Here is a 26,027-nt window from a genome sequence, read left to right as displayed (position 1 = left end):
AAGAAAAGAGAACCACTGGAAACCGATTTTAAAGCTCAACACGGCGATGAGGTTTGTTGGAAGTGTCATAACCATGACAGCCGATCCTGTGGAGTGTGATGTGGCGGTGCCAAACTAATAAAAAAAAAAAAGGCAAACTTCCACTGAGCAGTCTGTGTGTTGGTCTGAGAGTAAGGGCTCATGCACACGACCGTTGTTGTTTTGCGTTCCGTTTTTCACGGATCCACTGTTCCAGATATGATTTTTTTTTCTTTCTCTGATTTAAGTCCTCTTCTGTTCCGTTATTCCACAAAACATATCCGTATGGTTTCCGTATGTGATCCGTTTTTTCCGGATTAGAAACGAAAACAGTAACTTATTAATCACCAAACACATGTGCATTATGGGCTGAAATACGGATGACATACGGATGTGCTCCGTGTGCGTTCCGTATTTTTTGCAGACCCATTGACTTGAATGGTGCCTTGGACGATGATTTGCGGTCAATTATAGGACATGCACTACTTTTTTGCAGAACGGAAATACGGAAATGGAATGCACACGGAGTACCTTCCGTTGTTATTGCGGACACATTGAATTAAATGAATGGTTTCGCATACAGTCCGCAAAAAAAAAAACGGAACGGAAGCAGAAAGAAAATACGTTTGTGTGCATGAGCCCTAAAGCCTCATTCACACGTCAGTGATTTCCATCAGTAATTCTGAGCCAAAACCAGGATTGGAGCCTCCAGAGACATAAGGTATAAGGGAAAGATCTGCAGCTGTTCTGGGTTTAGAGCCGCTCCTGGTTTTGGCTCCAAATCACTGATGGAAATCACTGACCAAAACACTGAGGTTTGAATAAGGCCGAATGCACACGGCCGTTTTTCACGGCCGTGAGCAGTCCGTGGAACCACGGGCTGGATTCCTGCTGAGAGCAGGGAGCGCACGGCGTCATTGTATTACTGTATTGCGGCGGCAGCAGGGAGCGCACGGCGTCATAGCAACCAATGACGCCGGGCGCTCCTGCTCTCAGAAAAACGGCCGTGTGCATTCGGCCTAAGGCCTAAGATCCACTGAGAAGACCACTGTGCCAATTGGAAGCTCCAGGTGGGCCTAAAACGGGTGAGACACCTGTGTCACACCTTGTGGATACCTGACTTTAAGGACATTTATTTTTCATGAAATTGTACTTGTTGCTGTATAATTTGCTGCTGGCGACCACTAAACCTGGACAAGGACACTGTATCTCTGCCAGTGTGTGCCTGTATTGCCCGACTAAGAGACTGTCTGAAAGGTCCCATTTCACACTAGACGTAAAAATCTGGACCAGAATTCTTGCACAGTTAACTTGAAAAATCTCTAAGTAATCTAATATATCTAGATTTATAATTGACAGATTCAGCAATGTTTAATGCGTAGCGAAATGGCTTGACATTGTGCTATTGAAATCTAACTTTATATTAGTCAGAAGCATATTGCCATAGTGAGCCTCTCGCACGCGGTGGTTTGCTGATTCTCTAGAAATAATGAAGGGATTAACAAGCTCTAATGAATGGGTTGCTTTCCTGTGATCCATCCTGAGGATGGTCGTGATCTGCTTTCTAGGTCATGGAAGGCTCTGGGGTATTTTCTCACAATTTCCTTGAATACATCTGTCAATGAACCATTTGGCAGATTGCCTTATATAATGTGCTTTTAGCTTTGTCCCTGCAGCAAGCTCTACACGCCTAAAATAATTTGGGGGGGGACAATTGGAGTCTTCAGTTTAGATGGAATGGGCTCTGGGAGATGCGTGTCCTGCTTGAAAACATCACATGAAGCAAATATAAAATATTCTGGGAAGCACGAGGTCCATTTCTTCATTCTCAAGGTCAATGTTTTCCAACTAAACACCAAGAAATCAAAGCCACAAACGTTGCTGGAAATGTGGGGTAGTTCTGTATTGAAGCCGATCGGTCACCGCTCCTGATTTGTCTGCTTTAGTAAATACGCTTAGGTTCTCATAACTCTGCTGTGCCGTTCCTCTGTCCTAAATGTAGGGCTAGTAAAAAATATCCTGTTATTTGTAGGAGTTTTTTGTTTGTCGACCTTGAATTGATTTGTGGATTAAGTTGTATCTTCCTGATGGCATTTTGTAAAATAGCAGATGATTGTCCTAACCTGAGGACAGCTAAGCTCCAAGAGGGTCATTTGTGTCGCTTTTTCTAAAGGCTATATTAGGAAAGCTCAAGATGAAGATGTTTAGGGCAGCTGACTTAGCTATCCCAATGTCTGATTTTTCCACAAAACTTTGCTAGGAAATATTTTTCGTATCTTCATATTTTTTATAGTGCTGTAATGTAAGGCTAGTTTCACATCTGGCAGGCTCTTCCGACAGAGAACTGCCAACTGGAGTTCTCCGGATCCGGAACTGCTGGATGCAACCGGATATTGATGGCATCCTGAGGTTAGATCCTCAATATCCAACTTTTGAAAAAACCTTTAAATATAAAAAGTTCCAAATTGTGTTCAGATTACGGTAATTTCATAATATACTGTACCTTTAAAAGCTTGGGAGCGCCATTATCTTGATACAGAGCTCCAAATCCCCTGCTTAGCCATAGAGTTAATTTAATGTTATAATTCTGGTTTCCTGCAGTTTCCACGGTGGGATTAGGAATTTACTGAAGCAGATTTATTATTGAGCTCAATGGGAACTGAATAAATCAGAGACAACGCCTCTGAGATAAACACTGCTGCGGCGATCCCCTAGCAAACAACTGCAGTATGAATGTCTTCTAGACTATGAGCTGTTCTTAGAGATCGGCTCTGTGTTGTAGATCATAGAAGAGGGGGTCCAGCGTGGGGGAGCCCCCTCTAGGATGTCCATGTGCCCTAATAGCCAAGAAGAGAAGAAGATAGCTGAGGCCAGACATTGGCTGCAGTGGTCACATGTTCTTAACGGGATGCCATGGATGCAGCCAGGTAAACAGATTAAGGCCGGGTTTACTCCTGAAAACAGCAACCCCTTTAAGGGGTTAAACAGAGTAATTCATGGGTACATTTCTGATATTTTAAGATAAACACTGAAAATGCACAAAAAATGCCAGCCCCTCCTACCTTCATCTCCCCCTTATGTTTGGCCCTATTTTGTCTCTTATCTGATATTTTGCCTGTGTCCACTGCGCAGATACAGTAGATTTTGCTTCCTATACCTACGTACAAGTGCTAGGGATAGCCAAGGAAGGGGTTAAGGCGGTAAGTCACATGGTTAACACCATTTTAATTGCCATGGACGCAGAGAGGGTTTCACAGACAGCAGGGGGCATTGAGATAAAGAATGGGAGCATACACTGGGATGACTCAGAGTGTCCTGACATAACACATAATCCATTTACAACACACTACAAATTTAAGACCCCACCCGATTATTCAGCCACCGATTTGGCTGCCTTTATTTCAGGATGACTTAATCGATAACCTGATTGAGCAGCACTGTGCTAAACCCCAGCTGAATGGCACGAGCGACACACGCATGGAGGCTCGGACCCCTCTGTGTCATCACTCTCACATTATCTTCCCTCCCTTCTTGACACTTCCCTTTGCCCACACCGCATGATCATTGGCGGCAGTGGAGAAGGAAGGAGAGTGTCCCTTCCCACAGTGATGTGGCCGCAAACTGGAGCAGTGTGCGGCCCCTGATAGAAGAGTAGAGAGCAGCGAGCGCCCAATGGAAGCTAATCAAAACATGGCCTGTGCCAGGTAGCGGGCATGCTCTCTTGGTTGGCCCTGCTACTAGGGTGCGCATTAGAGATTTTTTACAAGTTTAACATAAACATTGGGAAATAAAAGGATGCAAAAGTGTAGTACACAACGCTTTCCCATCCCGCAGAGTCCAGCAAAAAGAGCAACGTTAACCTATACTTTTTATTTTACAGTGGAACCCTATGATGATGGGTGCCCCTTTATAGCATCCTTTCAACGTATGTGACAAAAATGTGATGGGAACACAGCCTTACTATTGAAATATTGACAGTGAACTGAAAAGCGCATCGAAGTTTCAGACTAGCATAGTTATTTCGATGGATCCTGCATCCCTACATTAGACAGAAGTAGGTTGATGACTGAAGAACCGATGATTGAGCAATTGTTTCGCAGACACAGCCGAACATATTTTAGTACATATTGGCCTTTACAGCTACTTAAACTAGCCATATGTGATCAGTGACCCCTGGTGAAGGGGGAGTGATCTTTCTCAGAAGATTATTCCTTGAATGAAAGATCTTCCATCTGGGGAAAATTTCAAACATGGCCAGCTTCTTCTCATTCTTCTCAGTCGTCGGTGATCGGTCACCGGTCTGATAAAATATTTGCTGTTAAACTTCACCTGACAAATGATTATTCTGGATGAAATCATTCATTTTCCTAAACTTTAGACTAACATATACGGCCAGCTTAGTTCTTACTAGAAGTTGTAAGACGCCTGTTGAGTTTTGTCTCACAGCTTTTGCCATCTAGATGCAGTACCCAGCGTGGCAGTATGTTTGCATGCCTTTTTTAATCACGCCCGGGGCTCTCGATTAATACTGCTGTGATTGTATTGGACTTGGTCTTAATTAAACCTCCCTGTGGCTGAAAGTCAAAAAATGAGAGGAATGTGATTAACGTGCAAATTGTCAACTTAACCGAAGTAAAACTCGAGGAAGGCCTCACTGCCAGATGTTAAATAATGTTCTTATCCCAAATAATGTCACTGCCTGTATGGACGCTAAAATAAAATAAATCTTTATTCTATAGACTTTTCTAAAATTAGAGTGGCACCTAATAACAGGCCAAAAGGTCAAAAAAAATCCCCCAAATTGTGGCATTAGCGGAGTATTGTAGTTCCCGCAATTATGTACATTAGGATTAGAGTCCCTATATCGTGCCAATGCAGAATAATGCATTAATTATCCTCTACAACATGAAGCTAGTGGTGACATGTGCCACTAGATGGCACTTCTAAATTCAACACTAGTATCTAGCGCTAGAATAACAGAGTACTAAATAGCGCTTTGTATATCACCAGTTGGTATCTATATTGTGTTCACCAACTAGTGGCGCTCAGTGGCACTATGGATATAGCTCAACTTATTAACAGTATCATCAGTAGCTGATACATGTAGAGAGACTGGTAAGATGTGACCACAGTCTCTTTACATGTATCAGTTTCAAATTGCAGATCTGCAAAACACGGATGCCGCCCATGTGCGTTCTGCAATTTGCGGAAAGGGTGGCCCATCATAGAAATGCCTATTCTTGTCCGCAAAACGCCTCTCAAAAAGCCTCTCTTGTGGCTGGGACCGTGGGCGCGTGCATAGGCTGGTGCTTTTTCTTAATGTGTGCAAGCACAGACACCAATGATGAATTGTAGCGTGGACATAACCATGCAAGGGAGCAGTGTATAATGTGATCGAAAAATGAATCCAGCCAGCAAAGGAGGCAATATGGACAATCACAATATATTAGTAAGTGCCTTGTATTAACTTTCTCTACATCAGGGGTGCACAACCTGCGGCCCGGGGCCACATGCGGCCCTCGATACCATGGTAATGGTATGTAAATGAGGGCTCGCAAGTGCCCAGGGGCGGTGTTCTTGCTGTAAGTGCCCAGGCCCCTAGGCATTTGCGTGCCTAACATCTCCCCAGTGTATCGTCTGGCCAGCCCTTTCATGATGTGTGTGCCCGAGCACTCCGATAACCACTGACATCATCGGCTTCGTTTGCAGCAGTGCACATGCGCCGGCTGCTGGCAAAGATGGAAGAGGCGGAGCGGTAAGAGACAGCGGCAAGCAGTGGCGATGTTGTTATCGGAGTGCGCATGCTCAGGCCCGGTGGTGAAATGTGCACTTACAGCAAGAACACCGCCCCTGGGCACTTGCGAGCCCTCATTTACATACCATTATAACCTCGTTTTTGCGGCTTTACAGAATTTGACCAAAACAAGATAGGTACCATTATTATAGTGCGTGTGTGTGCAAGAACGCAATGTAAGCAGTGTAGAATAGTGATGGTCAGTTCAATCACATGGCCAACATCAGCGAACACATGCGGGCTGCCATCTTTAGTAAGGTAGACTCACCCGTCCGGCGATGCACAGGTAAGCCCTTACCTGTGCTGGGAGCCGATCTGAAATCAAATGCGGTCACCGGGAGCAGGCAGTTCCGAGAACAGCCTGATGAAGGCCCCCGGCGGCTGTTCTCGGAACTGCCTGCTCCCGGAGACCGCATTTGATTTCAGATCGGCTCCCAGCACAGGTAAGGGCTTACCTGTGCATCGCCGGACGGGTGTGTCTACCTTACTAAAGATGGCAGCCCGCATGTGTTCACTGGTGAACACTGCGAACTGACCATCACTGGTGTAGAACATGAAAAGTCTGACTCCTAGCGCTGTTTCTGTACATTAGTAGAGCGCTGGTTTTTTTTTCCCCTATTTTTTTCTTGTGGGAATTACGTTGTTTAAATGTTCCTGTTGAACTGAGAATAGCTAGGGAATGTGTAACATTTCATAGAAAAGATCATTTCTTGGATTTATTTTTGGAAACAATAAACTTTATTTTTTGGACTCTAAGATGCACTTGATGATAAGACACACCCAAGTTTAGGGGGGAGGAAAGAAGAGAACAATCCACACCTCACTCCGGTCACTAGACATTTCTGAGCAGGATTTTTGTTAAGTAGAAACAAAATGGTTTTTATAGTTCAAGATGTATTTTAGGCTACTTTCACATCAGCGTTTTCCTTTCCGCTATTGAGATCTGTCATAGGATTCATTGTCAATGGGGACAAAACTGAACTGGAAGGGAACGGAATGCACCAGAAAGCATTCCGTTCCGTTTTATTTGGGTCCCATGACGTACACAAAGATGCCGCAAGCAGCATTTCTGAGTGCGTCCTGGGAAACTGATCAAGACGAATCCGTCATGACTCAGAATGTAAGTCAATGGTGATGGATCCGTTTTCTGTAACACAAAAGAAAACGGATCCGTCCCCCATTGACTTACAATGGTTTTAGAGACTGATCCGTTTTGGCCATTTTAGAGATAATACAACCGGATCTGTTCATAACGGATGCAGACGGTTGCATTATCATGACGGAAGCGTTTTTGCTGACCCATGACGGATCTAGTAAAACGCCGGTGTGAAAGTAGCCTTAAGTGTAAAGGGCTTGGCCAGGATTTAAAACAGAATAGCCTAAACACAAGGAATGTGATAAAATAACTCAACTGGAAATGCACCACCGCTGCAGCGCCTGCACTCAGGTGATCCCGCACAAGTGACCACTGCAAGTGACAAGTTACCCGCGATGCTCCCCCGTCGCTGTTTTTTTGATCCGCGTGAAGGGGAGATGCAGCAGCAGCCGTGCGGGGATCAGGAGTGACGCGGGTGTCGGAGTAAGTATAATTTATATGGGGGGCCCGGGTATTGGGGGGCATGTTTTAGACTTTGGATAACCCCTTTTATGCATCAATAATTTTTTCATGGCATTTGTTTTAATGGGTTTTTGGCGGTGATTTCAGTAATGGACAACGGTTCGCAGACCCATTCAAGTTAATGGGTCCGTGAAAAAACACGGAGGCACACAAGATTGTCATCCGTGTCCGCGCGTCCGCGTTTTTTTTCCTATCATTTGCATTGCAAACTTGACTTAGATTTTTTTTTTACTTTCCTTCTTGTCTGGTGATCCTCCAAAAATAAAGGAAGACACACGGAAACAAAAACGGATCACGGAACAACGGAACCTAATACTGTCGTGTGCATGAGGCCTAAACCGTACATGCAAAATCACTGGAGGGAGATTTATTTGTGGCTTTATTTTAACTTGAAAATTGGTGTTCATGCACTGGATTCCTTAAGCGCTTTTTGCAGCTTGCTTGACTGGGGCATGGCTTAAAGGAAATGTGTCACCAAAATGTTTTTCTGCCAGTTAAAACCAGATAGCGACACATATCCTTTTCTTACCTGAACATGATTATGGGAGCGCCCATCTTGTCCGAGCTGTTTTTAACAGCATTTAGAAAGCATTAAAGAGGTTGTTCGGTCCCAAAATCAAAATTCTTTTTATGTGATGCTAACACCCCTCACCATGCATACATATGCCCCCAATACCTGTTTTTCATGTTCGAGCTTTCCTTCCCCCCTGGAAGACATTATCATTATCACATTATCCTGGCAGATCTGTTTACTTTCTCCCCTTCTTGTTTTGTTGAATACATAACTTTATTGATACACAATCCTGGCTGCACTGCACAGTGATGAGTCACAGGCTGGTCACGTCCCCCACACTGATCTGCCTGTGTTCTGTTAAATTATGGTACCTCTTAAAATCTTGTACCCTCGTCACTTCCGCTATGACGTACCGCTTGAAAAGGAGGTGTGATCGTTGAAGTCGGCACCAGATTGGCTGAAAAGAAGGCGTGTTGGCCTTTTACATTCAGAGCCTGTGAACGCGCAGAGGGAGGCACGCACAAAGGGACCGTAATTTTACATTTAGTGCCTGTGAATGCGCAGAGGGAGGGAGGTTACCGTCGATTTACGGGCCACCGCGCATGCGCGAACCAGATTGCATTTTGAACTGTGAACGGGCGGAGGGAGGATACCGTTGATTTACGGGCCACCGCGCATGTGCGTCTATAACAGTGCCCCTAGTGCCATGCAGTGCCCCCACTATGCCATGCAGTGCCCCTATTTGCTATCAATTGCCCCCCTTGTGCCATCCATTGCCCCCTTGTGTCTTCCAGTGCACTCATTGTGCCAAGCAGTGTCCCCTTGTTTGCCATCCAGTGCCCCTGTTTGCCATTCATTGTCCCCCTTGTGCCATCCAGTGCCCTCATTGTGCCATCCATTGCCCCCTTGTTTGCCATCCATTGCCCATTGTGCCATCAATTGCCCCCTGTTTGCAATCCAGTACCCCTTGTGCCACCCATTGCCCCTGTTTGCCATCCATTGTTCCCCTTGTGCCATCCATTGCCCCCCTTGTGCCATCCAGTTTCCCCATTGTGCCATCCAGTGCCATCCTTGTGCCATCCAGTTTCCCCATTGTGCCACTATGCCATGCAGTGCCCCCTTGTTTGCTATCCAGTGCCCCCTTGTTTGCTATCCAGTGCCCCCTTGTTTGCCATCCAGTGCCCCTTTGTTTGCCATCCATTGTCCCCCTTGTGCCATCCAGTGCCCTCATTGTGCCATCCAGTGCCCCCTTGTTTGCCATCCATTGCCTCTTGTGCCATCCATTGCCCTCTTGTGCACTTCACTGCCCCGTTTGCAATCCAGTACCCCTTGTGCCATCCAGTGCCCCTGTTTGCCATCCAGTGCCCCTGTTTGCCATCAATTGTTCCTTTGTGCCATCTATTGCCCCCTTGTGCCATCCTGTGCCATCCATTGCCCCCTTGTGCCATCCATTGCCCCCTTGTGCCATCCATTGCCCCCTTGTGCCATCCATTGCCCCTGTATGCTATCCAGTGCCCCTGTATGCTATCCAGTGCCCCTGTTTGCCATCCAGTGCCCCTGTTTGCCATCCAGTGCCCCTGTTTGCCATCCAGTGCCCCTGTTTGCCATCTATTGCCCCCTTGTGCCATCTATTGCCCCCTTGTTTGCCATCCATTGCCCCCTTGTGCCATCCATTGCCCCCTTGTGCCATCCATTGCCCCCTGTTTGCAATCCAGTACCCCTTGTGCCATCCAGTGCCCCTGTTTGCCATCCAGTGCCCACTGTTTGCCATCCAAAGTGCCCTCTGTGGCTGATTGCTATGCTGTCACTCCTGCACAGCGCTTACATCGTGCTGTACAGGTGTCAGTACAGGCTTCACATAGAAGCTTGTACGATACAGAGACTGACGGCCGGTCGGTGGTCCTGCACATGCACACTAGCATTCAGCCTAGTGCACTGTGAAGACTGCCTGCTGGAGCTTTCTTTAGCAGGAGGCGGTGATCCGTCTCCTGCTGGAGAAAGGAAGAGAAGACAGGAAGAGAAGAAGACGGACTTTGGCCGGAAGATAGAAAATACATCAGGAGGGACCACGTGACCGGGAGGAACTGCCTGCTGGATCCGGCAAAACGTATGCCAACTGATGGCATTAGTAAGACTTATCAGGATCCTGATCAGTCTTAGGCTGCTTTCACACTTGCGTTCTGGGTTCCGCTTGTGAGTTCCGTTTGAAGGCTCTCACAAGCGGCCCCAATGCATTCTGAGTGGATGCGGATCCGCTCAGAATGCATCAGTATGGCTCCGTTTCGCTTCCGTTCCGCTCAGCAGGTGGACACAATATGGTGCAATTGCAAACTGATCTGTCCCCCATTGACTTTCAATGTAAAGTCAGGAGTCCATATTAATATACCATTGGATCGGAGTTTTCTCCAATCCGATGGTATATTTTAACTTGAAGCGGCCCCATCACCATGGGAACGCCTCTATGTTAGAATATACCATCGGATTTGAGTTAGATCGTGAAAACTCAGATCCGACAGTATACTCTAACACAGAGGCGTTCCCATAGTGATGGAGACGTTTCAAGTTAGAATATACTAAGAACTGTGTACATGACTGCCCCCTGCTGCCTGGCAGCACCCGATCTCTTACAGGGGGCTGTGATCCGCACAATTAACCCCTCAGGTGCTGTACTTGAGGGGTTAATTGTGCGTATCATAGCCCCCTGTAAGAGATCAGGTGCTGCCAGGCAGCAGGGGCCAGACCCCCCTCCCTCCCCAGCTTTAAATTCATTGGTGGCCGGCCGGGCGCTCCTCCTACTGGTAAGTGACATGTCTGTGCTATAAGCAATGCGCCGCACAGACCTGTCACTTACCAGTAAGAGGAGCGCCCGGCCGGCCACAGACAATGCAGGTAAGTATAATGCTTCTAAAATTGCTAAGTAACCATGGCAGCCAGAACTGCAGTAGCGTCCTGGCTGCATTGTAACCGATCAGAGCCCCAGCGATTAAACTGGGACTCCGATCGGAACTCTCCGCTGCCACCAATAATGGGGGAGGGGGGTGATTTTAATTAGGGGGGGGGGGAGGCCACACTGGCCACCAATTAATTTAATACAGGGGAGGGAGGGGCCACCAATGAATTTAATACAGGGGAGGGAGGGGGGCCGCACTGGCCACCATTGAATTTAAAACTGGGGAGGGAGGGGGGTCTGGCCCCTGCTGCCTGGCAGCACCTGATCTCTTACAGGGGGCTATGATACGCACAATTAACCCCTCAGGTGCTGCACCTGAGGGGTTAATTGTGCTGATCACGTCCCCCTGTAAGAGATCGGGTGCTGCCATGCAGCAGGGGGCAGTCATGTACACAGTTCTTAGTATATTCTAACTTGAGCGTCCCCATCACCATGGGAACGCCTCTGTGTTAGAATATACTGTCGAATCTGAGTTTTCACGATTATAGGTGTGGATACCAGACGGATCCGCACCGAATGCAAGTGTGAAAGTAGCCTTAAAAATGCCCGATCAGTCAAAAAAAATGCAGTGAAATGCCAGATCCGTCTTTCTGGTGTCATCCGGCAAAACGGATCCGGCATTATTTTTTTCACCTTACGGTTTTCTCTTTTGCCTGATCAGTAAAAATAACTGAACTGAAGACATCCTGATGCATCCTGAACGGATTACTCTCCATTCAGAATGCATGGGGATATACCTGATCAGTTCTTTTCCGGCATTGAGCCCTTTTGACGGAACTCAGTGCCAGAAAAGATAAACGCTAGTGTGAAAGTACCCTAATCTTCTCTCCACAGGTTAGATTTAGCCAGCAATTATTAGGTTTGGGCCGGAGAACTCCTTTAGGCTACTTTCACACTTGCGGCAGGACGGATCCGACAGGCTGTTCACCCTGTCGGATCCGTCCTTACGCTATTTTGTCGTGCCGGCGGACCACCGCTCCGGCCCCATTGACTATAATGGGGACGGGGGCGGAGCTCCGGCGCAGTTCGCGGTGAGAGGCCTTCGGACTAAAAAGTCGGACATGCAGGACTTTTAGTCCGGCGGCCTTTAGCCGTGCACTGCCGTGCTGTGCCGGAGCTCCGCCCCCGTCCCCATTATAGTAAATGGGGACGGAGCGGCGGTCCGGCGGCACGGCGAAATAGCGGAAGGACGGATCCGACAGGGTGAACAGCCTGTCGGATCCGTGCTGCCGCAAGTGTGAAAGTAACAGAAATTGCTTTACGGCAGCCACATGGGCCACAGACACAATGGTCAGACTTCTATGGGAGAGTCTTCTAGGCATGCTCTGTGACCTGTGCAGAGGTCATTGTACAAGGAAAGAATTGATAAGCTTTGTCAGTCACCTATTGTGCATGGTGAATTGGAGCTGCTAGGACACGCCCTCACTTTCTGTAATCCATCTTGGTGTCTCTACAGTGGACAGCAAGTTAGACAAAAGTGCAGACGCCTGGGCATCTGTCAGCAAATTTTTACCCATGAAACTGACTGACCTGTTACATGTGCACTTGGCAGCTGAAGGCATCTGTATTAGTCCCATGTTCATATGTGCCCGCATGGCTGAGAAATATAAAGTTTTAATATATGCAAATTAGCCTCTAGGGGCAACGGGGGCGTTGTCATTACAGAGCGAGCTGAGCCCAATGCTCCTAGAGGCTCATTTGCATATAATAAAACTTCATGTTTCTCAGCACTGCAGGCACATATGAACACGGGACCAACACAGGTGCCTTCAGCTGTTGGCAATCAGATTAGCATAAGTTTGCAAAAACAACCATTAAATAGGACAGCTAGTGCAGTCCAGGAATTTTTATTTTCATTATTATTATTTTGCCCCCACCCAGCTGGATCTGGGAAGAGAGCTCTGTGTGCTGTGGATCCCGGGCCGTTTTCACTAGATTTGCAGTCCCTGACTATAAACCTTACATGCGCCACTGCAGCTAATGACTGGCCTTAGCCGTGACTGTAACTATAGCTCTCTTCACAGGTCCCGCTTTAAGGGACCAGCAGTTTTTTCATTAATACATTTTAGAGGCCAAAACTTTGAATTGTATTTTTCATTCGCATCATTTCGAGGTACTTATAACTTAATGATTACCGTAACTTTTATTAACACATTCTGGAAGGATGGAAAAACAGCACTTTTGCCATTTTTTTAATTTTTTGTTTTGTACACAGCATAAATAACATGTTGCCTTTATTCTGTGGGTCAGTACAATGTGTTTGTGTTTTTATGAGCTACATCTTTTATTTTACCATTGAACAGTAGTTTGCATTGGTACCACTTTGGGTTGTATAGAACAATCACTTTTTATCCACTATTATTATTTTTTCTTAATAAAGATCTCTGCGTGGAATAAAAAATGTATTCACTTAGTATAGTAAGTAAGGGTCATTATGAACACAGCAATACCGAATATGTATGTTTTTTTTCGATCATTTTTTAATTGGGGGAAAAAGGGCAAATTTCTGTGGACTTTCACATTTTTTTAAACATTTTATTTTACATTTTGAACACTAGGTGGTTAGTCCATAATACAGTACTCTGCAATACTTCTGTATTGCAGTGTATTATGCTGGTCGGACTGACAGGATTCCTATCAGACCCTTCCAGGGATTTCAGTTCAATAGGCCCCTCACTGCCACAACACATTGGCTTTGAGAGATCAGGCTGCAGGTTGCTGATGAAAGGGACAGTCCCTCGGTCACACACCTTAGATGCCAACGTTGCTAATGACCATGACATCTTAGGGGTTAAACAGCCGGGATTGGCTGTCCCAATCATTACAGCAGAGTGTCAGCTGCATGTTACAGCTGAGACCTACTGCTGATCTGCGTGGTCTCCACTCCTGCTTTTCAGGTAAATGGAACGTCAAAGACTATCATTCTAGTGAATTCACACCATGGAAATGTTGTGTTTCTTTATCTGGATTAGTATCACATTATACTTGTTATTTAATCAAATTTATGCAACATGGGCCTCCTATATGATTACATCGAGCAGGGTTTGAAACGCACAGCACAAAAATACACTATGCTTTTAGTCTGCAGCCTACTGGCATTGGGTAGATATAACAGGCATGTTCCAACACCTAAAATATAGACTTTATAGAGCAGTGGTGGTGAACCTAAGGCACGGGTGCCAGAGGTGGCACTCAGAGCCCTCTCTGGGGGAACCCGCATCCTGAAAAAAGTCTATGGTCTTCCAATATGCCCTAGGCTAGTTTCACACTAGCGGTAGCCTTCTCCGGCAGGCTGTAAGGGTCTATTCACACGTCCGTTGTTTGTTTCCTGATCTGTTCCGTTTTTTGCTGAACAGATCTGGACCAGATCTGGACCCATTCATTTTCAATGGGTCCTGAAAAAAAACGGACAGCACAATGTCAGATTTTTTTTCAGGACCCATTGAAAATGAATGGGTCCAGATCTGGTCCAGATCTGTTCAGCAAAAAATGGAACAGATCAGGAAAGAAACAACGGACGTGTGAATGGACCCTTAGGCCTCATGCACACGACAGTTTTTTTTCACGGCCCGCAAAAACGGGGTCCGTGATCCGTGACCGTTTTTCCGTCCGTGGGTCTTCCTTGATTTTTGGAGGATCCACGGACATGAAAAAAAAGTCATTTTGGTGTCCGCCTGGCCGTGCGGAGCCAAACGGATCCGTCCTGAATTACAATGCAAGTCAATGGGGACGGATCCGTTTGATGTTGACACAATATGGTGCCATTTCAAACGGATCCGTCCCCATTGACTTTCAATGTAAAGTCTGGAGTTCTGTTATACCATCGGATTGGAGTTTTCTCCAATCCGATGGTATATTTTAACTTGTAGCGTCCCCATCACCATGGGAACGCCTCTATGTTAGAATATACTGTCGGATATGAGCTACATCGTGAAACTCATTTCCGACAGTATATTCTAACACAGAGGCGTTCCCATGGTGATGGAGACGCTTCAGGTTAGAATATACAAAAAAACTGTGTACATGACTGTCCCCTGCTGCCTGCCCCCCCCCCCCTGTTTTTAACTCATTGGTGGCCAGTGGGCCCCCCCTCCCCTGTTGTTAACTCGTTGGTGGCCAGTGTGCGCACCCCCCTCCCTCCCTCTATTGTAATAATAGCATTGGGGCCAGTGTGCGCGCCCCCCCAACCCCCCCCCCCTCCCTCCCTCTATTGTAATAATAGCATTGGGGCCAGTGTGCGCGCCCCCCCAACCCCCCCCCCTCCCTCCCTCTATTGTAATAATAGCATTGGGGCCAGTGTGCCCCCCCCCCCCCCCCCCGATCATCGGTGGCAGCGGAGTAGAAGATTCATACTTACCTGGCTGCTGGCTGCTGCGATCTCTGTGTCCGGCCGGGAGCTCCTCCTACTGGTAAGTGACAGGTCTGTGCGGCGCATTGCTGTCACTTACCAGTAGGAGGAGCTCCCGGCCGGACGCAGACATCGCAGCAGCCAGGTAAGTATGAAAATCTTCTACTCCGCTGCCACCGATGACCGGGGGGGGGGGGGGGGGGGGCGCGCACACTGGCCCCAATGCTATTATTACAATAGAGGGAGGGAGGGGGGGGGGGGGGGGGGTTGGGGGGGTGCGCACACTGGCCCCAATGTATTAAAACAATAGAGGGAGGGAGGGGGGGGGGTTGGGGGGGCGCGCGCACACTGGCCCCAATGTATTAAAACAATAGAGGGAGGGGGGGGGCCGCACAATGATATTCAAACTGGGGAGGGGGGGGTCTGCCCCCTGCTGCCTGGCAGCCCTGATCTCTTACAGGGGGATATGATAGTACAATTAACCCCTTCAGGTGCCGCACCTGATGGGGTTAATTGTACTATCATATCCCCCTGTAAGAGATCGGGTGCTGCCAGGCAGCAGGGGGCAGTCTTGTACACAGTTTGTAGTGTATTCTAACTAGAAGCGTCCCATCACCATGGGAACGCCTCTGTGTTAGAATATACTGTCGGATCTGAGTTTTCACGAAGTGAAAACTCAGCTCTGAAAAAGCTTTTATGCAGACGGATCTTCGGATCCGTCTGTATGAAACTAAAACCTACGGCCACGGATCACGGACACGGATGCCAATCTTGTGTGCATCCGTGTTCTTTCACGGACCCATTGACTTGAATGGGCCCGTGAACCGTTGGCCGTGAAAAAAATAGGACAGGTCATATTTTTTTCACGGCCAGGAAACACGGCTCACGGATGCGGCTGCCAAACGGTGCATTTTCCGATTTTTCCACGGACCCATTGAAAGTCAATGGGTCCGTGAAAAAAAACGGAAAACGGCACAACGGCCACGGATGCACACAACGGTCGTGTGCATGAGGCCTTACGGCGAGTGAACAGCCTGCCGGATCTGTGCTTCCGCTAGTGCATGTGCAGGGTGCACTGAATGTAGGCAGGCTATTATAGCTAAATGATAAAGTACATGGAAGATATACTATATTGGACTGGTTAAATTGTTGTGCTGGCACTTTGCAAGAAATACGTGGGTTTTGGGTTGCAGTTTGGGCCCCTCAGTCTGTAAAAGGTTCACCATCACTGGAATAGAGCCTCAGTCGTGATTCTAAAAAATAATACAGTTTATATATGAAAGTAATGCTTCCATGTATGTCTCTTTATTTTCTCTTTCAGTTTTGCTACTGTGAGAATCTATCCTCATGGCTTAGTGCTGCTCGATCTGCAAAGCCTTGATGAGCCGGACAAGAATGATTCTGTTCAGCATGTAAGTATATAACGTCCCCTTCTAGCATTTTCTGTGCAACACATCCTTATACAGTAGGGTATAGAAAGCCAACACACACCCGCCTGACATATTTACTTTGGTAACATGGAGCCATATACGCCAATTTTCCTTAATTAATATGCTAAATAAGGCTACTTTCACACTAGCGTTAATATTTGGATCTCAATACCGGAAAAAAAACGCTTCTGTTTTGTCCCCATTCATTGTCAATGGAGACAAAACGTAACTGAGAAGAACAGAGTGCTCCAAAATGCATTCTATTCTGTTCTCATACCGGAGAGCAAACCGCAGCATGCTGCGGTTTTCTTTCCGTCCTGGGATGCGGAGCAAGATGGATCTGTCATGACCCACAATGCAAGTCAATTCGGACAGATCCGTTTTCTGTGACACAATCTGACACAGTCTCTGATCCGTCCTCCATTGACTTTCAATGGAGTTTATGACGGATCCGTCTTGGCTATGTTACAGATAATACAATCGGATCCGTTCATAACGGATGCAGCCGGTTGTATTATCAGTAACGGAAGCGTTTTTGCTGAACCCTGCCGGATCTAACAAAAACGCTGGTGTGAAAGTAGTCTTAGTGGAGTTTGTAAACCACTGAAATACCTGTAGGCCATATACTTGTTTGGTGAATAGCTATGTCCGTGCACATGCATGTGTGGTCAAGCATGCATGTACTCTGAGTAAAAACAAAGGTGAAAGGCGCTGTCCGACACTACTGGTGGTGGGTTATCTCCCCTAACAACAGAAGAATGGGGCTTGTTGAAATCCAAGAAGCCTGATCCTTCTTGAGAAAATCAGGACCCCCTCCTGCCCATTAGATGGTGGGCTGGCCACACTGAAATTGGTGGGTTAGGTCAATGTTAATCTAATATGTATGGCCAGCTTTTGACTTAATTCATTGCAGCGTAAGATCAGTTGCAGCTTTTTTTGCCCTATAAAGAATAATTGAAGTCACATTGCAACCACGGTTTTTAGTGGACACTGTGAATAGATTGGGACTTGGGCTTCCCCCACACTGTGCTGTGAAATTGCAGAACAGTGATGGCCAGTTCGCAGTGTTCACCGACGAACACATGCGGGCTGTCATCTTCACTCCCAAGTCCGGCGATGCAGAGGTAAGTCCATACCTGTGCCTGCGCCGCGAGCCGCTCTGAAACACATGCGGTCACCGGGAGCAGGCAGTTCCGAGAACAGCCAGATGAAGGCCCCCGGCGGCTGTTCTCGGAACTGCCTGCTCCCGGAAACCGCATGTGTTTCAGAGCGGCTCGTGGCGCAGGCACAGGTAAAGACTTACCTCTGCATCGCCGGACTTGGGAGTGAAGATGGCAGATCGCATGTGTTCGTTGGTGAACACTGCGAACTGGCCATCACTGTTGCAGAATTGCCACTTGAGGATGACAAAGTTGCTTGCAGCTTTCTCTCCCAGAGTCCCCAGCGATTTGTGCTAAAGCCAAGGTTTTTCAGTTGCGAACCACAGGCAACTCCATGTTACGCTTTCCTAAAGCTGAGAGACAGTGTGGATCCGTTTTCCTTGTTGCAGCGTGTGATAAAACGCCATATATGTTAGGGACAATTTACATGAGCCAATAGAGCAGGCAGTGGTCGGGAATGTACCAATGATGATGTTATGGGCCACTTAAAGGGGTTATCCAACCCCTGTAATGCCTCCCCAAATGCCCCTCACACAGATTGTACTTACCTCTCTCCTCGGCACTTTCCGATGCCCACACGGCTACCGCTGCATCTCCCCTTTGCGCGGATAAAAAACATTCAGCAATCGGGGGGCAACCAATAGCAGGCCGCGACGGGGACAAACCTCTTTGGCGTCACCTGCGATGCTAGTGAGGCTCGTCAATGTTGCGGCCTGCTATTGGCTGCCCCACCCCCCTGGTTTCCGGATGTTTTCATCCACATGACAGGGAGAAGCAGCGGCGTCCGTGCAGCCATCAAGAGTGACACGGGTGCCGGGGAGTGAGGTAAGTACAATCTGTGTGAGGGCATTTAGGGAGGCATTATAGGGGTTGGATAACTTCTTTAAACGATCGGACCATACGACAAATAAGAACTGGCTTGTGTGCCGGGTGATTGCCAGTTATCAGGAGCAAATGTCAGTTTCTGATAATTGGCTGGATCATCTACCTGTGGCTACTTTCACACTAGTGTTGTTTAAATCCGGCGTTCAATTCCGACACCGGAACTGCCCGCCGGATTCGGAAAAACGTGTGAAAACGGATTACATTTGAATCCTGATCAGGAATTTGATCACAATGAAAAAATGCATTGGAAAAAACAGATCCGCCATTTATAGACTTAAACTTTTTTTTTTTCACATTTTTCGGGTTTAACATGCAAAAGCCGGATCCGGTTTGACTGAACACACGGTGCCGGATCCGGCGTTAATGCAAGTCAATGTGAAAAAGACCTGTCCGGCGTTCAGTCAAAGTGTTCAGGATTTTTGGCCGGAGGTAAAAATACAACATGCTACGGTTTTCTGAAAAGCCTGATCAGTCAAAAAGACTGAACTGAAGACATCCTGATGCATCCTGAACGGATTTCTCTCCATTCAGAATGCATGGGGATAAAACTGATCAGTTCTTTTCCGGATTTGAGCCCCTAGGACGGAACTCAGCGCCGGAAAAGAAAAACGCTAGTGTGAAAGTACCCTAAATGGGGCCTTATATTCCGGTCCTAGTATGATGATGGGCACTCTCGCTCTCCCTCTTAGCAGATTTAGTGGTACTTGGGTGCCTCTTCATACTTCATTGCTATGATCACCTACATAGATTACGGCTAGGAACCAAATAGCCAACATCATTTTTTTTTTCAGTGCTTAAATCTCTTGGTCAGACATATATTGGATCCCAGCAGCACCCAATGGATCCTGTTGACTTCCACTGGAGTCTGTCAGTTTGCCAGCAGTAGTGCTGCATGCCAGGGGTGGCGGAACTGCCAACAGGGTTCTTGTACCTTTCGATTGGTACCTTTTTTACCATTTATTCTGCATTTACCTTGCTATACACGGGAATGCCTGACTCACTTCCATTGTTGCGGCTAATATACAAGAAGGTTGGCCCATGTATTGGCAGTTTAACCAAAACTGTATTGTTCTTGGCATTGCTGATTTATTTCGAGTAATTAATATGGGAAGTCTTGTTACTAAGTTATTGAATATGAACTCTCTTTCTTCAGCTACTTGACGAGGTTGAGGAGAAAATGAAAGAAATTTTGCACAACAGTATCTCACAAGTGAAAAGGTAACTGTCTTTGGTTGCTGTCATATTATAGTGGTACAGATGCCAGGGTGAGCGGTGACATCTATTTTACCCTAACGTTGTGTCAAGAGGAATGTAGTAATTTGCTGCCCTCAGGTGGTAGTTTCTTAAATTACACTCCAACCTATGTTACTTCAGCTTAACGTTTATTGTCTATATGTGGCTTACTTGAGATCATAGTTTTCATTTTATTTGCACCACTAGTGAATCACTTTTTTTTTATTGAGGCACGGCTTTACCTGTGGAACTAATCATTTGCGCAAAAGAACCTATGCACAATGAGAACAGCCAAGCAAGTGTGCATCTTGGGAGTCGTAGTTTTGCCACAGCTGGGGTGCCGGAGGTTAGCCATCACGGGCCTTAGTTGTAGCTCAGCTCTATTCAAGTCAATGAGACTGAGCTTCAATACCAAGCATAGCTGCTATACAATATATGGATCCCGCCGATGTGATATTGATGTTCTATAGTGTGGATAGGCCTTCAATATTATTTCCCAGATAACCCCTTTAAGTCTCCCTACAACACACAGCCAGACTACTGCCTGCACTCATTTTCTTGTACACTATGATAGGTGTTTTTTTACCTGACAGGCAGCAGCTCACATATCTGCTTATATCAGGCATCCTCAAACTGCGGCCCTCCAGCTGTTGTAAAACTACAACTCCCACAATGCCCTGCTGTAGGCTGATACCTGTCGGCTGTTCAGGCATGCTGGGAGTTGTAGTTTTGCAACAGCTGGAGGGCCGCAGGTTGAGGATGCCTGGCTTATATGATCCTCCGTATACATGCTATATATGATCCAGGAACTTCTGGGAGCGGACTATGGCCAGTTGACATCTGTGTCAGAAGTTCTGTCAAATTTGTCAGCAAAGATGGCACCGCATGTTCTGCTATTCGTTTCTGGTCAAATGACAGCCAACATGACGGATCCCAGTGGAACCTATTATAAGACAATGGGATCTATCAGATGTCACATCTGTCACAGCATTTCATTCAGTTTTTTTGCAACTATGATGGAACACGAAACAGAATTCTTAAAGAAGAGCTGTCACCTCTCCTGACATTTTAGTAACTGCTTGTGGAGCATCAATTCTTATCACTCTCCAGTAGGGTTGTCACGATACCAAAATTTTGCCTAAATTTCGATACCATAAAAAGTATTACGATGAAAAATTAAAACACAAAAAAAGCCTCGTGCATTCTGCATTTTATGGAACGTCCGGCCTATAATAGAACAGTGCTATCCTATTTTTTGAGGGGACAAGGTGACAAAAAAATGCCAATTGTGTGTTTAAAAAAAAAAAATTCTGTTACGGCGTTCACCATATTTTAATAGTTCAGACTTTTTTGGACGTGGCGATACGTAATGCCTGTATATATGCTGTGTACGTGATGTACGATTTTTAGAAGGAATGCCATTTAAGGTTGATTTTTTATTTTATTTTTTCAGACCACTAAGGCTACATGCACACGAATGCTAAAACTGTCCTTATGATTGCTGTTTTAAAAAGTAACGGCCGTTGCACAGCCATTTTTAGCACCAATTAAAGTATATGGGGCTATTTGCCATTTTTGTAATGGACAGTGAATAGCGGCCATCAAAAAATAGGACAGTCTTTCACGGCCGGATGGACCCAAATGAGACTGTTTTTAACGACCGCTTAGATTGGAGTGCATCCGTCTGTTAAAAACGGCTATGCTAGTACAATAAGGCCTTTTAGGGGTTAAAAGAAAATTACCTCATCCACTTGTGCAGAGGCTCTTGATTGAACAGGACCTGCTGCACTCAGCGCGATGATGTCACCACGTGATCATGCTGGGAGAATGCAGTGACTTCATCATGCTCAACACAGGTCTTTTTCAATCAAGAGAGGAGCGACTGCACGAACAAATGGATAAGGTAAGGGATTTATTTATTTTTGCTAAACAGAAACATTACAGCTAGGGGCCACTATGGAGGACATTATGCGCCACCACGAGGGACATTATTTATACTGAGGGCACTGCAGAGTTTGGGATTTTTATTAAAAAATTCATCAGTTTTTCATGGCCATTTTTAACAGCCATAAAAAACGGACAGACAGACAGAAAATTGATGAATAGTTGAAAAACAGCCATCAAAAACTGACAATGTGTCCATGTAGCCTTACACATGAAATAGTTGCTTTGTAACTACTTCTCATTACTTTACCACAGACATACACTCTCAACCAAGTGTGCTGTTTATTTTAACGTGGAAAAAGGAATTAGCCGCTGTCAGACCTGTCACGAACCAGCAGGTGTGAACTCACTGTGCCACGCGTCCTACCTCCTCTAAGAGCGTTGTCTAAGTGAACCCCTCGTTCTTCACAGTACCCCTGATGGTGGGGATAGGCTTTCCCGAGAGGAACACCAGGTCGCTACTTCTTTAGGAGGATTGGCACACGAGGCAGCTGGTCCAGGTGGACCAGGAGGTACCTGAGCAAGGTACCAGAGGTACAGACGTAGTCAGCAGGCCGAGTCATAACCAGGAACAACAGTGCAGGACCGAAGTTTGATGCAGATACGAAGTCAAACAAGCAATAGGTCAGGGCAGGCGGCACAGGTCAGGCAGTCCGGCTCGGCAACAGGAGAGTCAAGTCAAACAGACAGGGATCAAGCAGGTAGCGGAGTCCAGGAACATAAGCAGAGATATCAGCAACCTTTGCAGGACACTAGGACCTTGACACTCAGGCATCTGGGAAGGGGGCTGAGCCACTTATATAAGTGCAGGAGGGCTAGGATTGGTCAGCGAGGTCACATGATCTAACCCATAAAGCACAGGAAGTGACGTGCTGGTACTTAAGGAAGTGCTGCAGGTAACAAGCATGCTGTGGCCAGGGCTGAAAGGAAACTGTGGAGCAGATCCCAGAACAAACAGGACCTACAAGGACAGAGCCCAAGACTGTAGCGGTGAATGGGGAAGCACAGACAGCAGATCACCGCTGAACACGGTGCCCAGGACTGCGTCTGTAAGCAGGAGAACAGCGGCGCACAGCAGCCACTGTTACAAGACCCTTCTGGCAGCTGCTCATCTCCTGCGAGAACAAAGGATGAGGATGTTGTTTGGCATAATGTATTCTCTTGCTAATGGTTAATGTTTATAGACCATAGATAATTGGGGAAAAAATATTAGCACCCTCATATGTTCTAGACTACGAAGTAATAACCCCCATGTTAATTCTAGACCACAGAATAAAACACAAACCCTATTTCTACCTCAGATTTGTGAGATTAAACCCTTCACTACCTTACACCACCATGGAAGTTTTAAGTGGTTTGAAATATTTTTTCTTCCGTTGTAAACCTGAGTGCGTCCTATAGTCCATTGTGTCTTATTGGTAAAAAAAAGTGGTATGTATGAAGGTTAGCTTCTTTATGTGCCTATTATTTGGTTGTTGCATTATATTGTTCATTGCTCCATTTCCTTTTCCACCTTAGATTGCCGACCATCGTTCGAGGAGCAAAAGTTGACAGATACTGGCCCACGGCTGACGGGCGTTTAGTGGAGTACGACATAGATGAAATAGTTTACAGTAAAGACTCATCTTATCAGAACATCAAAATTCTCCACTCTAAGCAGTTTGGAAATATTCTCATCCTGAATGGAGATGTTAGTAAGTGACCCTGTTTTATTTTGTCTGTTTTACAAGTAATATTTGTGAAGGTTCTCATTCATCCAGACCATGGTATATTCGTAGAAATAAGTCAAAGCAATTGGACTTGTATTTTTTTTCTTTTGAAGACATTTCACTTGTCATTCAACTGGCCTTCTTAATTAGAATGACTTGTACAAAGAATCTCCGGCAACAAATACTGGTGAATCATGCTTCAGTCAGCATAATCTTTTATCATAATCAACATGAGGTCAAAGACCTTATGGAGGTACGATGTTGATTGCATTGCATGACTAGATCTATTAAGAATAATTAAACTGCCTCAGGTGAGGTGTTAGAACAGCGCTGTAATTGGCAGACTAGTCTACCTCTGTTTCTAAGATGTGAACCTCTCTGTCATCAAACTATATCCATTATCCTTAATATGCAAGTACACAACTGAGTCCTGACTGCAGTTGTTTGCAGAACACAGAAGAGATGTACGCTGGTGTAACTGTGGTTTTGTGCACAAGTTTTGAGCAAAAAATGCAATATGTCCAGTTGCTTTGACTTATTTCTTTTGGTATACTTTATAAGTGATGTTTAGTACATTAGAAGAATGAATCAAACACCTGACAAATGTACAGCATACTGTGGGGATTTGCTCTGGTAGACAGGCTTGTGGACACGCAGTACAGAGGCAACCACAAAGTCTTTAACTTAATCAGTTTGGTGTTTATTCACACATAAGGATAAGCAAAAACAAAAATTCAGTTTCAAGAAAAACAGCCATCTTGAGTCTGGTGTTTGTTCACACCATGCAGCAATGCAGAAGTCCTTGGACATAGCAGAAACCAGCTGCTCTCACGCCAACAAGGTAGCAGGCCTTTACCCAGGCCCAAACTCCCAGGTCCCAACACAGAGACTGACACAGCTTCACTGTCAGAGAGGAGTAAATTCCTACCACCTGACTGCTGCCTGTGTCTATAACCCAAACCAAGCCTCGGCCTGGAATGTGGGGAGCAGCCATCCACCCTGCACTTTGGCTGCTCCCAGTAAGAGCCGGCCCGGATCGGCTTTACAGCCATATTAAATAGCAAAACCATGTCAGCTAGCTGCTGCTGCTGACTCATGAAATTACCGGCTCTTACCTCACCAAGGCCGGGAATCTCAGTGACACATACCTTCCGGACCCTTGCGTCTTCCTACAATACGTAGAACATTTTACAGTTCCAGTCTATTTAAAATGTTGACTGTCTCTGCAAAAACATTGCTTTACTCACAAAGCGAAGGTGCGTTTACTGATAACACAAATTTTCTCAACTTTTTCTATAGTATTTAATTGTGAAATGTTGTGAAAGGGTTCTTTTAAAGGAAAGTGAATGCTTGAGGGTAAAGTAGACACAACTGGAAATCTGTTCTGTATTTCGGCATGTTTTTTTTAAATCTGCAGCATGAATAGTCACAGAAGTCATTGCAACAGATCTGCAATATGTGATTGTACAACTGTGTAAGGCCTATATTAAGGGTGGTACGATCTTATACTCACAGACTTTCTTTTCTTTCTATGGGTGGGCAGCAGCTCATCAAGCACCTGTGTCTCCCAGGATGCTTTGCAATTAGACTGTGTTAACTCCTCCTTCCATTTCATAGACAATAGCCCTTTACATATAGCCTCAGACATACATATGATATGTAACGTCTCCTCAATTTTCTTCTCCACTGTTTAGAGAGATATATAATTATCTATTTCTACGAATTTAGAAGTAGGGATGGATGAATGAAAGGTTTCTGGACTACTTCACCTGCATCACTATGAGGTCACTACGTCAGCACTGAGGGGAGGGGATGGGGGAAGGGAAGCTACTGAGCATGTTAGTTCAATTCTGAATGCATGAGAAGGTGCACCAGAGGGATAAACAGCAGACCAATAACAACCAAAGCCGTTTTGCACTTCCTCAGGCCGGAGGAAGCTCAGGAAGCGCAAAACGGCTGTTGCCTTTTGCTGTGCTGTACCCGCATCCACTGCAGAAAGAATATTGGTGAGTGCCGCTGTTTTCTTCTATTTACATGATGTTGGAAAGCATCCAAGACTCGGGGATGATCGGTCACACAGACTACATTGAATCACATTGAAGATAGGGAGGAAAGCACAGGGGGAGGGTGCAACAGTTATACACTCCTCAGCATCTGTGTCTACCATCACAAAGGAAAATAAATCCATCACAAATTAGTGAAGGCAGCAGCATTCTGGACACACTAATCTCACATATAGCATGTATGACTGGGAGGGACATGAGAAAAATCGAAAACTAAAAGCAGGTTGTATACTGCCTATAAGGGGATCTAAAAATGAATGCAAGATTTGAGCCTAGAATTCAGTGCAGCTATATAACTACATAACCACTAACACATGGAAAAGTCAGCTTTTCCATTTTAATGGTGTCCGTAGACATTAAG

General features: G+C 46.0%; 1 protein-coding gene across 1 annotated transcript in view; it reads left to right on the top strand.

Annotated features, from left to right (window-relative positions):
• SMS (spermine synthase) overlaps positions 1–26,027 on the top strand; it is a 170,022-nt gene that overhangs the window by 43,496 nt on the left and 100,499 nt on the right. The window contains exons 3-5 of the mRNA XM_044283957.1: positions 16,564–16,654; positions 19,871–19,935; positions 23,413–23,588. Of these exons, the coding sequence (XP_044139892.1) occupies positions 16,564–16,654; positions 19,871–19,935; positions 23,413–23,588 (332 nt within the window). The remainder of the gene's footprint in view (positions 1–16,563; positions 16,655–19,870; positions 19,936–23,412; positions 23,589–26,027) is intronic.

This window comes from Bufo gargarizans, chromosome 3, assembly GCF_014858855.1.
Source record: "Bufo gargarizans isolate SCDJY-AF-19 chromosome 3, ASM1485885v1, whole genome shotgun sequence".
Taxonomy (NCBI): Eukaryota; Metazoa; Chordata; class Amphibia; order Anura; family Bufonidae; genus Bufo; species Bufo gargarizans.
The sequence above is the reverse complement of the archived record's forward strand: the minus strand, read 5'-3'. Positions and strand labels throughout refer to the sequence as shown.